The sequence below is a fragment of the Nannobrachium achirus genome (assembly GCF_963921795.1).
Source record: "Nannobrachium achirus genome assembly, chromosome: 8".
In the NCBI taxonomy this organism is placed as follows: domain Eukaryota; kingdom Metazoa; phylum Chordata; class Actinopteri; order Myctophiformes; family Myctophidae; genus Nannobrachium; species Nannobrachium achirus.
In genome coordinates this window covers 45,649,513-45,664,476 of record NC_137817.1, presented here as the reverse complement: position 1 = coordinate 45,664,476, position 14,964 = coordinate 45,649,513, and the positions used below count along the sequence as shown (strand labels likewise).

The 14,964-nt window shown below is 42.8% G+C and overlaps 1 protein-coding gene across 1 annotated transcript in view; it reads right to left on the bottom strand.

Annotated features, from left to right (window-relative positions):
• The window catches only part of ccdc150 (coiled-coil domain containing 150), a gene marked incomplete at both ends in the record, with an annotated part of 36,173 nt that overhangs the window by 8,312 nt on the left and 12,897 nt on the right, over positions 1-14,964 (bottom strand). The window contains 4 exons of the mRNA XM_080731919.1: positions 819-945; positions 1,565-1,698; positions 2,921-3,019; positions 4,268-4,393. Coding sequence (XP_080588045.1) covers positions 819-945; positions 1,565-1,698; positions 2,921-3,019; positions 4,268-4,393 — 486 coding nt within the window. The remainder of the gene's footprint in view (positions 1-818; positions 946-1,564; positions 1,699-2,920; positions 3,020-4,267; positions 4,394-14,964) is intronic.

The following is a 14,964-nucleotide window of genomic DNA, read 5'->3' as shown; positions in this document are numbered from 1 at the left end:
CTGTTTCACATTCACCGATTGTACCACAGTGGCATCACTGAAATTTGTCAATGCTTTAAAGAGACACACAGAATACTGCTCAGTTTTATGGCTGCTAATGGAACATTAAACCTACAGCAAATATAGAGAGATGGTGTTGACAAAGCCCTCTAAACACTACAAAACTGACTGCCTCTCATAACACTACTAACGTACTCAATGACATAACAAGGCCACCCAACAGGTGTGCTGTAACACAGGACCGATGATACTAAAAAGTAGAGTCTGACTGATGTATCAGTCCGGTTGATATATCGGCCCATTATTGCACTTTTTTTGATGGCATCGGTATTGACGGCAATTATGCAGCCAATGGTGTCCCGAGCTTTTACAGTTTTAACCCTATTTCTATTATGATCCTGTGTTGTTACCTAGGGCTGCCACAATTATGGCATTTTACATGGCGATTAATTGCGATCAACGATTTAATTGTGTTTTTGTCGTTGACAATGACATTTCTGTTTGGCTTGTAGACTTTGAAGTTGCACATGTCAGATATGAGACATAACCTACAAATAAATTACATATTTGACAACTTCATACTTTAAAAATAACATTGATAGTGGAAATAGCCGATCTACAAGCTGACAACGTGTCGCGATGCGACACGTTGTGAGCTTGCAGATCTGCTATTTCCACTATTTTTTTAAATGATTGAAAAAATATGAACATTTTTCAACCTGTAAACAATTATGATGACTGTGACAAAAATAATTGTGATTATGTCAAATAATTGTCATTAGACCATTTTGTAATAATTGTGACAGGCCTACTGTTACCTGGGAGATCTCTCTGTGCAGCGTCCTCCTGGAAGCCTCTTTGTCTCTTGTCATCTGACGCTGCAGGGAGTCCAGCTGCTCTGATAAATGACTGATCCTTGTCCGAGCCTCACGCAACTCTTCCCCTCTGCAACACACACACACACACACACACACACGCGCACGCACGCACAAAGACACGCACGCACGCACGCACGCACGCACGCACACACACACACACACACACACACACATGCACAATACATTCTATCAAACAAAGTGGATGATGCATTTTAAATTGAGCATGGAGGGGTATACATAATATTAGTTGCAACCTGGACCATTAGCTGAACCAACAACATATAATACAGTACAACTTAAGTGGGGTCAAATTGTTCTTTTGAAAGTGAAATGATGAATTTATAAACTATGACACTGCTAGCAAAGCATGAAGCAGCTCGCCTCGTCTACTGACTGATCTTTTTCCCCTCGCTCTCCCTACCTCTCCACTCTTCTTTTCTTTTCTCTTTTTTTTAAAAAATAACCAAAAGAATGGAGCTTGCACAAAGACAAATTTCACCCACTTCTTTACAACTGCAAACCTGTGAAGTGACATTAAAGTTAAATTAATTCAGATTTTGACTCACACGCACGCGCACGCACGCACGCACGCACGCACGCACGCACGCACACACACACACACACACACACACACACACACACACACACACACACACACACAGTTTCACACAGTGTTTTGCTGTCACCTGTGTGTGTGGTGTCCGGTCTGCTCCAGTTTGTTCTGTAGACTGGCGTTGGTCCTCTCAGCCTGCTCCAGTCTCTGAGCCAGCCTCCTATTGTCCAGCCTGGCTGTGTCCAAGGCCTTCCTCAAAGACTCCAGCTAGAGCACAGCATGCATTTATTTATTTTCTCCACAGAATCTTGTCATATAATCATTTCTGAGACACAGATGCTTTGGGATAAAGGCAATTGGAGTTGGAATAACGTGTTTCTTCCACGCACTATACGCCCAGCCGGGGAAACTCCCCCTGTCAGGTGAAAAGAAGTGGCTTGGACTCCTCATGCATTGAAGGAAGCATGAGGTTGCTCTCCCCAAGTTGGCAGAGGGAGTGTAGCGCCCAGGATCACATTAGACAATTGACACCGGGTGAAAAAATGGGTTACAAAAATCGCGAAAAAAAAAGAAAAGATATGACAATTCATCATGTCAATAGTTCAAATACCGTTGTTCCCTATTGAGCTTGGCACATTTCCTGGGGCAAGCTGCCCAGATCACACATGTCACAGGTGTCTTATTATGTTTTCACTCTAAAAAACGCCTGCAATGAAGTGCATTTGAAACTTTATTGCAGTGCACATCATGCCTGGGTTGATCACTGCTTGCCTCCTGTGAATTGTTTTATTTTCACTTTTGGTTATTTTCTGTTTATTTCGTTGCTGAGTGAGGTCAGCAGACAAAGTGTCGTGAGTGAGAAACAACGGGTAATACTGGTCAAGAATGTTCTGCTGTGAGGTTGTGAGAGGGACGTGCTGGCCATTGGGAAAAGTGGGCCAACTCCCGAACGGCCGGTTCATTCCTGGCCGGTCCAGGCCGGCCATTAGGAAAAAAATTAAAATAAAATGTCGGCCTTCGTTCCATTTTTGGGGGCTGGGCGGCCAACAAAGTAAATCGTCACTGTCGGGCAGAAACCTTGTATCTCCAAGTTTCAAATTTGTAATTTTTTTCGCAAAGCACAGCCCTGCTTCATCATACAAGGCCGTCGCACAAAAGTAGTGAAAACAGCAGATCTACAAGCACACTTGTGTGTGCTTGTAGATCGGCTGTTTTCACTAGTTTAAATCATTTTTTAAATGATAAATACAAAACAAACGGTTTTGGACACAAAAGGTTTCCACCCAACAACGACGAAATATAACTTGTGTAATTGGCCCACTGGGTTGTCACTTGTCATGATCTGAAATGGCAAATCTTTGAGTAGCAGCAGCGCTATAGAGAGAGATCTCTCTCTATAGCGCGCAATGAGGGCCTCTCTCCGACTCTTTTTCCCGGGCTGAATCAGGGGCCCAGCATGTCCCTGAGTGTGTGAGTGTGTGTGCTTTACAGCTCTGCTGTTGTTGCGGCGTGCCGATGAGAGGAGGTCCTGGAGTTTGTCCACCTCTGACTGGTGTCTGTGGACTCCCATGTGGTCCTGCTGCTGGGCCTGGGCAGTGGTGGGAAAAAAAGTACTCAAATGTTTTGTAAAAGTAGCAATACCACAATATAAAAATGCTCTGTTGAAAGTAAAAGGCCTGTGTTCAAATTGCTACTTGACTAAAAGTACAAAAGTATTGGCATCAAAATATACTTATGTACCAAAAGCAAAAGATGTTAATAGCAGATCTAAAAGCCTACAACGCGTCGCATCGCGGCGCGTTGTGAGCTTGTAGATCGGCTATTTTCAGATATCCTAGGTATAAAATAGGGCTAAAGTGGATTAATATATGTTTCATAATATAATCATTTATACCTGCAAAGTAACTAGTAACTAAAGTTTCCAAATAAGTGTAGAGTAAAAGTACAATATTTGGATCCGAGATGTAGTGGAGTAGAAGTAAAAGTGCTGAAATGGAAATACTCAAGTAAAGTACAAATATCTCAAAATCTCAAAGAAAAGGGAATGGCCACTCGGGCTGTCGCTCCAGCTACAGACTCTGTCTCGAGAGAATGCGGACAGACAGACACCCGGAGGATCTTTTCATAGATTTGCGACCTGACGGTTGCAATGAACAGGTGGGTGTGGCCACATAAAAACATAATTTTAACAATTTCTTTACACTTGGAAAAAAAAATCTTCCTCCAAGTATATTCATAATACCTGATCATGTTTTGGGGGGGAGGATCACGGCACCCCGTCTTTAACTCGTTCTCTGCCACGTGACGAGTGTTGTGTTTTGATTCTGGATGGTGGAGTGATGTCATACTAATGGCATCTGGTTTAGTGATGAATTTAACAGCAGTGTTACTCCCTCACTACATGTGCGGTTGTGAGTTCAAATCTCACTGTCAACAACAACATTCTATATATATACTTAAAGGGGAAGACCACCCATTTTCAATATTGAACTATGTCATTAATATACCTTAGAGGAGTTGTGTGGAAATAGAAGGAAAAAAATCCCCCCCTTCTCTGTTGCCTATAGAACTGAAGGATTGATTTTGGGGTTTGTATTGTAAAGTACAACAGTGTGATGTCATCACGTTGTACTTTACAATACAAACCCCAAAATCAATCCTCCAGTTCTAGGCAACACAGAAGGGGGGGATTTCTTTTTTCTATTTCCACACAACTCCTCTAGGGTATATTAATGGCATAGTTCAATATTGAAAATGGGTGGTCTTCCCCTTTAAGTACAGTACTTGAGTAAATGTACTTGGTTACTTTACACCACTGGGCCTGATGGGTGCTGACCTGCAATCCTCGGTGGTCCTGCTGCTGGGCCTGATGGGTGTTGACCTGCTGTCCGGTGCTGGAGGTCTGACCGCTAGCGCCCCCTGAAGGAGCAGGCACATCCTGCCGGGCCTCTGCTACACCGGCCTGCAGCAACAACCACACAACACAGGACACACGCAGTAAACTTTAAACTGAACTATTATTTGGTTGTTTAGTTATTCCCTATTTTTGAGCAGTGCTAAGCACTCCTACATCTGGCTTTGTACCTGTACATGTATGTGTATGTATGTATGTATGTATGTATGTATGTATGTGTGTATATGTATAGTATAGTATAGTATAGTATAGTATAGTATGTACAGTATGTGTGTTCCCTATTGAGCTTGGCACATTTCCTGGGGAAAGTTACCCAGATCACACATGTCACACAAGTCTTCTTATTTTTTCACTCTCAGAAAAGTGCCTGCAATGTAGTGCATTTGAAACTACATTGCAGTGCACATCATGACCATGGGGTGATGATCACTGCTTGCCTCCTGTGAATTGTTTTATTATTTTTTTGTTTATTTTCTGTTTATTTTGTTGCTGAGTGAGGTCAGCAGACAAAGTGACGTGAGTGAGATGAAAAAAAAAGGAGAAAAAAAAGAAAAAACGGTGTTAAATGGGCTATAGCCTACATACATACACCAAGACTCCCTAATCGGGAGATAAGCGACCGTAGGTCGCTTATCTCCACAAATAGGGCAAAAAATTGTTTTTCCTAAATCTTCCTGATCCATGTTGATGACATGAGTGTAGACATGCTGTGTAGTGATTTTCGTGATTTTAGGGCAAAATCTGTAGGAGTTACGGCATTTTATGTGAGCTGCAGTGGAGGGGGTCCTCCACTGGGGGCGCCACCACTTTTGCATCCGTTCTGGAGCACCAGGAGTGGGTGGTCCCCAGGAATTCCCCGTGAGCAGCCCCGTTGGGGTGGTCATTTGGTCATTTTTGCACATTTGTTCATTTTTTACATCTGGGGGTCCCTCAGGGACCTGGGGGTCCCTGGAGCTCCGGGGGTCCTTGGAGGTTGTAGTTTGGCAGGCAAGGAGTGTGTGTGCAAAAGCTGGCATGGATCGGGGCAACGGTTGTGCAGATAGGAGCAGGGCAAAATTAGACCTGGGGGTCCCCCAGGGACCTGGGGGTCCCTGGAGCTGCGGGGGTCCTTGGAGGTAGTAGTTTGACCGGCCTACTTGGGGCCATGCATGTTGAAAGCGATTCAATTTGCTCCATTCATACTGGATATGAGGCACAGGTGTTATGCAAAGCTCGGCCAATCAGTTGCACTGACGTGTCAGGTTAGCCAATCAGGGACTTTCCTTGGCTTTGCGGCCCAAACGTGACTTGATGCTCCGCCAATCTGTGAAGCTGACAGTCTGGGTTGGCCAATCAGGGAAGCTGATTCTATTTTGTATGTGTCTATGGAGTTAACATTACTCTAATAGACGGGTTTCTGGTCCACGTCACGTTTGATTCGGTACCAAAATTAGCCAATGAAACCAGCGCTCCCCAAAACAACAGGTTTGGGGATAGGACGGACTGATTACATGATACAGTCACCTGTGCATTTAGTCTCAATGTTTGTAAACAATAAACCCGTCTATAGACCCCCGGGTGTGGTTATAATATGCAAATATGTCTTCCCTGTGTATTTTTGGTTACTTCCTGAAAGCTGAAAAAGCCTCTGAGTCAAAAGGCCCAATCGAAATACACCACTTTAGTGATAGAATAAAATCATCCGCACTCATTTTTTTTTTACCGTAGAAACAAAAGCTGTGGGTGTGGCTAACTTCAGCTGGGTCACCTCCCACCTTAAAACCAGGTATACTTAACCAGTAAGACTCCCTAATCAGGACAGATTAGGACAGACCAATCTGGCTAGCCATCGTCAAAGAAAAGGGAATGGCCACTCGGGCTGTCTGTCGCTCCAGCTACAGACTCTGTCTCGAGAGAATGCGGACAAACAGACACCCGGAGGAGCTTTTCATAGATTTGCGACCTGACGGTTGCAATGAACAGGTGGGTGTGGCCACATAAAAACATAATTTTAACACTTTCTTTACACTTAGAAAAAAAAATCTTCCTCCAAGTATATTCATAATACCTGATCATGTTTGGGGGGAGGATCACGGCACCCCGTCTTTAACTCGTTCTCTGCCACGTGACGAGTTTTGTGTTTTGATTCTGGATGGTGGCGTGATGTCATACTAATGGCATCTGGTTTAGTGATGAATTTAACAGCAGTGTTACTCCCTCACCACATGTGCGGTTGAGAGTTCAAATCTCACTGTCAACAACAATATTCTCTATCTTTTTTAGTCTTCTTCATCTGCATAATTATTCTCCTGAAAGTGATCACCTTTTTCTTCATCATCATCTCATAACCATCTTCTATGGGCCCTGTTGCCACTTGAGTATTTACTTGTGCTAGCAGAGTGCGCAAGTACTGCATGAGTGCACAAGAATAAGTTGGCACCTCGACAGAGTGCAGTCTAGTATATTTGTTTGTTTATTATTTTTATTTTTATTTTGTTTGTGTGTGTGTGTGTGTGTGTGTGTGTGCGTAAGAGCTGGGATCGGGCCCATTTTTTTTGTCCGCCCCGAATCGACGTCTGTGCATTAATCATTAAAATGCGTCCGACCTGCTCCGAGGCCTGAACATTGTTTCGCACCGCTTTTTCGCCTCATTCTTTTTCGTTGAGGAAGCCACTGATTTACACTCACTAGTCTAGCAAACCTGTTCTAATGTGCAGTGCATGCAGCGTGCCTGCTTGTTACCCTTAATGTGAATATTAACCCACACTGTGGCTTGCAAAAGTGTTTTAAATAGTAGGCTACGTTGATTATTAAATAATAAAAATAATAAGGTGTGCTGCGCTGCGCTAGACATCTGACACAGTGACTCGCTGCACACTCATTCTTCAAGTTTCTGCGCCTGGAACATAGCAGATCTACAAGCTCGATGCGAGGCGTTGTGAGCTTGTAGATCAGGCACTATTGGCACGGAACACGCCGTGATGAAGAATTATAAGCCATGATTTACATGGGTGATGGGCTGTGTGTTGAACGGACGGACGGACGGACGGACGAGGCTAGCACAGTGCACTGCGACTGCACACATCAGCGCCAAAGAAAAAACATCCAATGCAAAGGACAGTAGTGGGAACACAACGACGTCCGGCAATTAATTATGATGAAAATGCGTCCGGCCCGAGCCCGTCAGGTTTGTCGGGCCCCACGGGTTTTCGGTCGGGTATCCCAGATCTAGTGTGCGTGCGTGCGTGCGTGCGTGCGTGCGTGTGCTATGTCATTGTTTTCTGTTGCTGTTGGTAGTCATGGTTGCCAGTTCCCACCTGATGTCATGCGGGAGTTCAGACAGCTCCAGACCATGCTGAGTGACTGCTAGCTTGCATAACATCTTCAAGCTAGGATTTAAGTCCAGGATGTACAGGTCACCATGGAGCATATGTTTGTATCCTCCATGGATGATAATACGATCTCCCACCATGCAACAGCACATCCCATGCATCCTACAGGGGTCTTTCCCCTTGGTCTCAATCTGCTTCCGGAAAAGGTCTCTGGACTGAATTTCCACAAATCATTTAAATTCTGGTGACGGGTGTTGCCACCACCAAATATGTACAGTTCTCCATTGTAGGCAAAGGCTGAATGACGTGAACGTTGTTCTGGGAGAAGGTGTCCAGAAGGCATGCTCAGCCAGCAGTTGGTCTTTGTGTCAAACACTCTGATGCTGTTGTTGAGGCTGTCGCCCCCATAGCCCCCAAATACAAACATCTTTGTTCCGATAATGGTGGCAGAGTAACTATGTGAAGAAGAATGTGGAATACCTCTGGTGTTAATTAAAGACCAGACCATTATGGTGGTGTCCAACTTGTACATGCCATTAGTGTTAACATTCAGCTGGGTGTATCCTCCATACACATACATGACCTTCTCCAGGACACAGGCTGAGTGGCCACTCCTTGCTCCTGGAATAGTCCCAGAAATATTGGGTTTGAACCAGCTGTGGGTGTCGACATCAAAGGCATAAAGCACATTGCAGTAAGGATTGGCTCGATTGCCTCCACCCCAGATGTAGACAATTTCTTCTACCAGTACAGCTGTGTGGCCCTCGCGCTGGGAGGGAACCTCAAGGAGACGTTGTCCTCTTCCATTTGTAACTGGGGGCAACTTCCTCCAACGCAAAGACAATGTGTTGAAGATGTGGACTTCAATCTGTTCACTGTTCATGAAGTTCAGTACTCCAAATGAGTACAGCTTCTTGTGTCCAGCTACCACAGCAGCAGGGTTGATATTCTTAGGTCCTCCTTTCAGATCTATTGTCCAGTGAATCATTTCACTCACCAGCACCACTTTGAAACAGTCTAATTAGTTGGAACAAGTTGTTGAATGACACTGTGTTAATTGGACGATTACTTTTAAAGGACAGTAACATTGGTTTTGACGACAATGTTGTGATGTCATTGCGTGATGATGTAATTATGTAGAATATCTAATGGAATATCTGTCTGTCCCTCCGTCCGAACAGTTTCTATTTATATGCCAGTAACATTGGTTGTGACGACAATGTTGTGATGTCATTGTGTGGTGACGTAATTATGTAGAATATCTAATGGAATATCTGTCTGTCTGTCCGTCTGTCCGAACAGTTTCTATTTATATGCTTTCTTGGTAATACCATTTGAAATCACAACATCTACCTTCACTGTTCCACAAAGTTGTAGATACCACTAAAACCTGCTGTTGCAGCAATGTGTCCTGTTTACTGTCATGTCTGTGTGACATGAAATGCTGCATGTCTGACAGTGTCTCAGGGTGTTCTCTACTCACTGGGAGAGTTTATTTTGTGTCATTAAACAGCAGTAATGTAACCATGTGAACCTTTGCATCCCTATTCTGGGGGCGAACATTCAGCAAAAATAGCCGACCTAAAAACTCTCAAATGTGTCGCAATCTGGCACATTGTGAGCTTGCAGATCGTCTATTTTTGAGGAGAACTGAGCCCTGGACAACTAAGTAGGGTAGACCTATAAAAGGTTTAAGTGGCTAAACGTGTATCTCCCAAACTGTTACTTTTCAGAAAATAATAATAAATTAAGCTGCAAGCAGCGATAAAGTGGCCAAGGTAGAAAAAGTAGGAAAGCAAAAAAGCATCAAGGGAAAGCAAAGAAGAAATCAAAGAAAAATTAGAAGCAGTGTTCTTCCGAACAGGTCTCCGACAGGTCAGGTGTTTTTTTTTGGCCTAGTGGTGACTATAATAGGCCAAAGTCAAAAGGGTACCACGTGTTCTTTGGCCTTTCACGGCAATCGGACGCTGCATGCGGGATTTGAGGCATTTTGTTCCAAAAATGGGTTTTGCAAAAATTGACCTGCTGGTGGCGCTATAACAGGCCAATGTGAGAAGGGTGGCATCTGTTCCTTGGCCTAGTGGGAATGTGCGTGCAAAATCTCACACAAATAGCAGGCTGCGTTTGAGACATCTTGTTCAAAAAGGAGCAATCCTGCAAACCTTGGAATTCAATGTTAGCCAATTAGATAGAATATGATATTGGACAAATCCGTCATGATTACATCACTGTAGAGATACTGTGTGCCCATTTGTGTGATTATCGGATAAAATCTGAAGGAGTAATATCGAAGAATGCGTTTTCGGCCTTCTGGTGGCGCTATTAAATGACAGAGACTCTGCCGATTTTACACTAATCGGCATAGTTATTGGTGAAAGCACAAATTGACCTCTACACAACATGTATGCAAAAGACTATATGCAACAGACATAAAATAGTTCCAAAGAACTCCTCAAGGTTTTAACTCAATATCTTTATTTTCCAACTTTTTCATTAGTTGTCTTTGTTGAAGAGTTGGTCATCAGGTTGTAAACCTTCAAAACAGAGGGTTAACAACCTAGCCATTTTCAGGCATGTCTTTTAACTCTTCTTCTGCCAGATTATTTATTTATTTATTGGGTCTGGTGCCATCAAAAAGCGGCTTACCTTTGCGACGTTATAGTAGATAGACAGACAGACAGACAGACAGACAGACAGACATTTATTTATTTATTTTAATTTTTTTGGGTTGTGCAATAGTGCACTTTGGTCTGCCAGGCAGCAGAGGGCGGCGTCATGCGAGAATGAATGTGAATTTGCCTGTTGTGTTGAAGAAGAAGAAGACCAGTCACTGGCCACAGCGCCTCAGAGCCAGAGAAATAAACAAGGAAGTGAATTGTTCTCCGTTGATGTTAACGCATAATGGATTTTTTACACCATCACCGCGGAAAATGTGTTTACAGTACACGGCCGCGCGACCCCTCATCAGCTTACAGTCATCAGACGAACGAACCGAACGAGCGCCGTATTGGCGGAGAGGTCTTGCGAATTGGGGCGAACGTGAACGTTCAAAGCGTGGGGAGAGTTAAATCACAATGTTTTCAAATAATTCAAGTAGTAAACGTCTTCAAATAAAGTTTTTAAACATTAAGTATTGTGAAGTCTGAACCCAAACCAGCACACGGAAACAGTTCTCAAGGTGAAAACGCAATAAGCGTTGTTTTATTCAATGGGGCGTTCCCCTAAAACATGAAATTAAGTTCTTCCCAAAACCGGGGCTTTTAACTCAAAATATGCTTCTTTCCAGAACTTAACAAACAGGGGTTACATACGAAACATATGTTTCACAGTATGCCGTTGCTTCCATTAACACATGCCATTTCTCTTCCAAGACTCAGATGCAGCTCCTAATTTGCCTACAATGGGAACAGATAGAACCACCATTAGCAATGTGGCAAAATACAGAGCAAATGTGCGACAGAGGAGAACATAGTGGAGTTTTGCTTACTGCTCCCTTCGAGAGCCAGCTACACAGTGAAGAAGAGCTCGGTGGTTAAGAGCAAAAACATTTGGATTGCCTGACTCGGAGAAGCTGTGTTGCGGCCAGGTGCTGACAAATCAAACTGATTGCAACAAGCAGCCATCTTAGCTGCTGCATTCTGGGAAATGTAGTTTTTCTGAAAACCAAACAAAGCCATCAGTTAGATTCAGTTCACATGCAAAAAACAGGGCCTGGATAAAAAAATAAGAAAAATCAACTAATCATCTGATCTACAGGGTTAAAACAAAATAAAGTCAACAGATCTGCTGATTTGGAGGTTGTGATTTGCCATCCAATTTGCGTGATTTTAGGCCAAAATCTGTAGGAGCAGTGTTGAAAAATGTTTTGCAAGAATCGGCCTCATGGTGGCGCTGGAGGGACATATGAGAAATCAGGCAGCCAAGGAGTGTGTGCAAAGTTTGGCATGGATAGGGGCAATGGTAGCGGAGATATGAATAGGGCAAAAGTATGATGTCACACGGACAGAGTGACAGCCGGTGGAGGTTTCGATAGTAACTGCGACCTAACAGTCGCAATAATACTCACATCTCTTTAGTTAAATGCTTACATTAAAGAAAGAGATGAGGCCACACCCCAAACAATAGTGGACACAGGCAATCATCCACAACTAAACACTCCTGACAATATAAAACACATTCTCACTGTAAACCATAGAACCAAAATAACACAGTAAAACGGTAAAAGAGACCATACAAAACACAAGCAAACAGTCTTACCGGTTAACAGAGCAGCACACAGCCTCCTCAACTCAGCAGTGTTTTGCTCAAACAGTTCAGATGGATTCAGTTGGCCGACGCCCAACAAGCAACCATCTTAGCTGCTGCATTCTGGGACATGTAGTTTTTCTGAAAACCAAACATTAGATTCAGTTCACAGGCAAAAAAACTAAAACAAAAAAAATCAACTAATCAGCCGATCTACAAGCTTAAAACAAAATAAAGTCGACAAATCTGCTTATCTACAAGCAATAATTACATTCCCGAAATGAATCTTTTTACATTCCAATCCCAAAACCAGAAACAAACATTTCCGAGCCACATGTTCACTTACCAATTATCTTAGTCACGCAGCCTCGGTGTCAATAAATATCAGAGTTGGTCAGGTGGATCTAAAAGCAATATAGTGTGGGTTAAATATAAATGGAGTAATGCTGTTAGAAATTGGAATAGTCTTGAAATGAAATGTGTACAAACCTGCAGCAGCTCCAATGAGGTTACTGAACAAACTGAAGAAAGACTGGCTTTATACAGGGTGTGGTGATTACGAATGCTCGGCAGCTGTGACTCAGGGACCGTGGTCAAAACATTGCATGTGAAAAATAAGAATATATTCCATTTGAAAAATAAAATAAAATGACTGTAATTCCCGCTGAACCGTGGGTTACAAGTGCACAAGTGCACAGTGCACTAACCTACATTATTGCAAAGTGTGATTAAAATGTGACTTTGAATGTATGTTTTAGAGGCAGAAGAATAATTTGCCAGCAGCATCAACCATGCTTCCAAACACACTGAGCACGCACGCACACACACACACACACACACACACACACACACACACACACACACACCTGTGCTTAACCATTCTGCATTAGAGGTGGGATTTATGGCTCTTTGAAGTGAGACAGTACCATCGATCTGGCTCACTAAAAAGAGCCGTTCAAAAGACTGGCTCATTTGGCTCCTTGTATATTTATATATTTTTAAGAAGAATTTGTTTAAACATGAATCCACAAGGTGGCACCACATTCCTCTGCTGACAGTTGAGATCACAATTTAGTATTTACCCTTTTCATAAAATGTGTGTGTAAATTAAGCTACCTTGACTTTTGTTATTCATAAAACACCAAAAAAAACAAGCAGGCAACAATGAACTCGCTCCTCCACTTGTTCTCTCTCTCTCACTCACTGTACTCAGTCAGTACTCAGTGGAGTAGCAAGGAGATGTTGAATTGGGGGGAGGGGGTCTCCCCCCCAAATGAACGGCTCTCTACTGCGCGAACCGGATCCCAACGTTCACTTCAAAGAGCCATTCAAAAGATTTGATTCGTTCGCGAACGTCCCAGCTCTATTCTGCATCTAGCCTAAGGCCCAGATCATGGGAAAACCCTACTCACGTCAGGGTGGGGGGTCCCCAGTTCAAATATGATTCTTTTTGGTTTCAGTGATATTTGGACTTACCCTCTACAGTAGTTCATCATGAAAATGTTACTTTGCATGTATGTTTTAGAGGCAGAAGAATAATTTGCATAAAACTTGCAATGTTGATTGAATTATTAAAAAAGCATGTTTCAATGTTTAAAAAATCCGATCTGACAGATCTTTAGATATTGGTCCAAAGTTCATGTAAAAAAAGTTCTGTGCACGTGACGCGAAAGTTCCGGAATAAAAGCGGGTTTAAGTGTTTTACAAACTGCTCAAAATGGCGGAAAATCTAAGGGCGGAGCTTACTTAACAAAGACACAGATGTCTTCCGCTTGAGTCAAGGCACGCGTGTAAGCAAGTTGCATGTCTTCAAACGAAACGAGGCATGACTTATGCCCCTTTAAAGTTTGAGTTTTCAAACGCTTCGTATAGCGCCCCCCTTTGGCCAATTGGAGTAAGATTGCTTTCAGTGATATTTGGACTAACCCTCTACATATTTGCCAAATGCCATGAACGTGTCACTTTGCATGTATGATTTAGAGACAGAAGAATAATTTGCATAAAACTGCATTATACAGTGAATTATTAAAAAATAATGTTTCGCTTTAAAGAAAATCCGGCCGCTGTGCGATGACCGTATTGGTCCAAAGTTCATGTAAAAAAAAGTTTCGCGCACGTTACGCAAAAATCCCAGGAGGAGATAGATTTAGACTGTTTTTCATATAATTCAAAATTGTGGGAGAAGTAAAGGTCAGAGGTCAAAAGTCAGAGCGTAAAAGTTGTTCGGCATGAGGAGACGCATAAGTGTATACAGGTTTCATTGCTGTACCTGAAACAGGGCATGAGCTACACCAGTTCAAAGTTGGCATTTTTCAAAGGCTTCCTACAGCGCCACCCTTTGGCCGATTGTTGCGAGCTTCGCGTTTTAGCCGTTTGGCATAGTCCTCTGCCATACTGCCGAGTTTCGTAAAAAGCGACTGCACGGTCTAGCCGCTAGAGAAAAAGTGGCGGAAGAATAATGAGAAAGTCCAATATCAATAAGTGGCCATTTGCCACTTCGTGGCCTTGGCCACTAATAATACAAAAATAACCTGTGTCCCAAATGGATCCAATAGTTTAGTCACCAACTCCTGTTAATACTTTACCGGTTTATTGGTTAAATATTTATTAAAACCCACAGACACACTTGACCACTTTCCTATTTATTTATTGTATGTATTTATTTATATAGAACATCTACAAGCTCACAAATGAGCTTGTAGATCAGATAATTGTGCTGCGTTTGCTTTCTGCACTCACAGTAGGTTATTACTATTGTAAAAACAGAGTATGCAGTTTCTGCAAGACAGCGACGAGTCGACGATATAGAAGTGTGTGAATAGAACTTGTATCAGCCTGACACCATTGAAATGAAGCTTGTTTGGTCAACCTAATCACCTACAATATGCTTACTGTTCAGACTGGCAGCCCAAATCTGATTTCATATCCAGATTGGAGTAACAAGAATGAGGAATTTAGTTCAAATCTGATTAGCAAAGCTGGGATATGCGGCGGTCATCGTCACTGATGTCAATGATTTCAAAGCCCATGTTTGTCTACATCCACTGGAGACTGCAAGAGAAC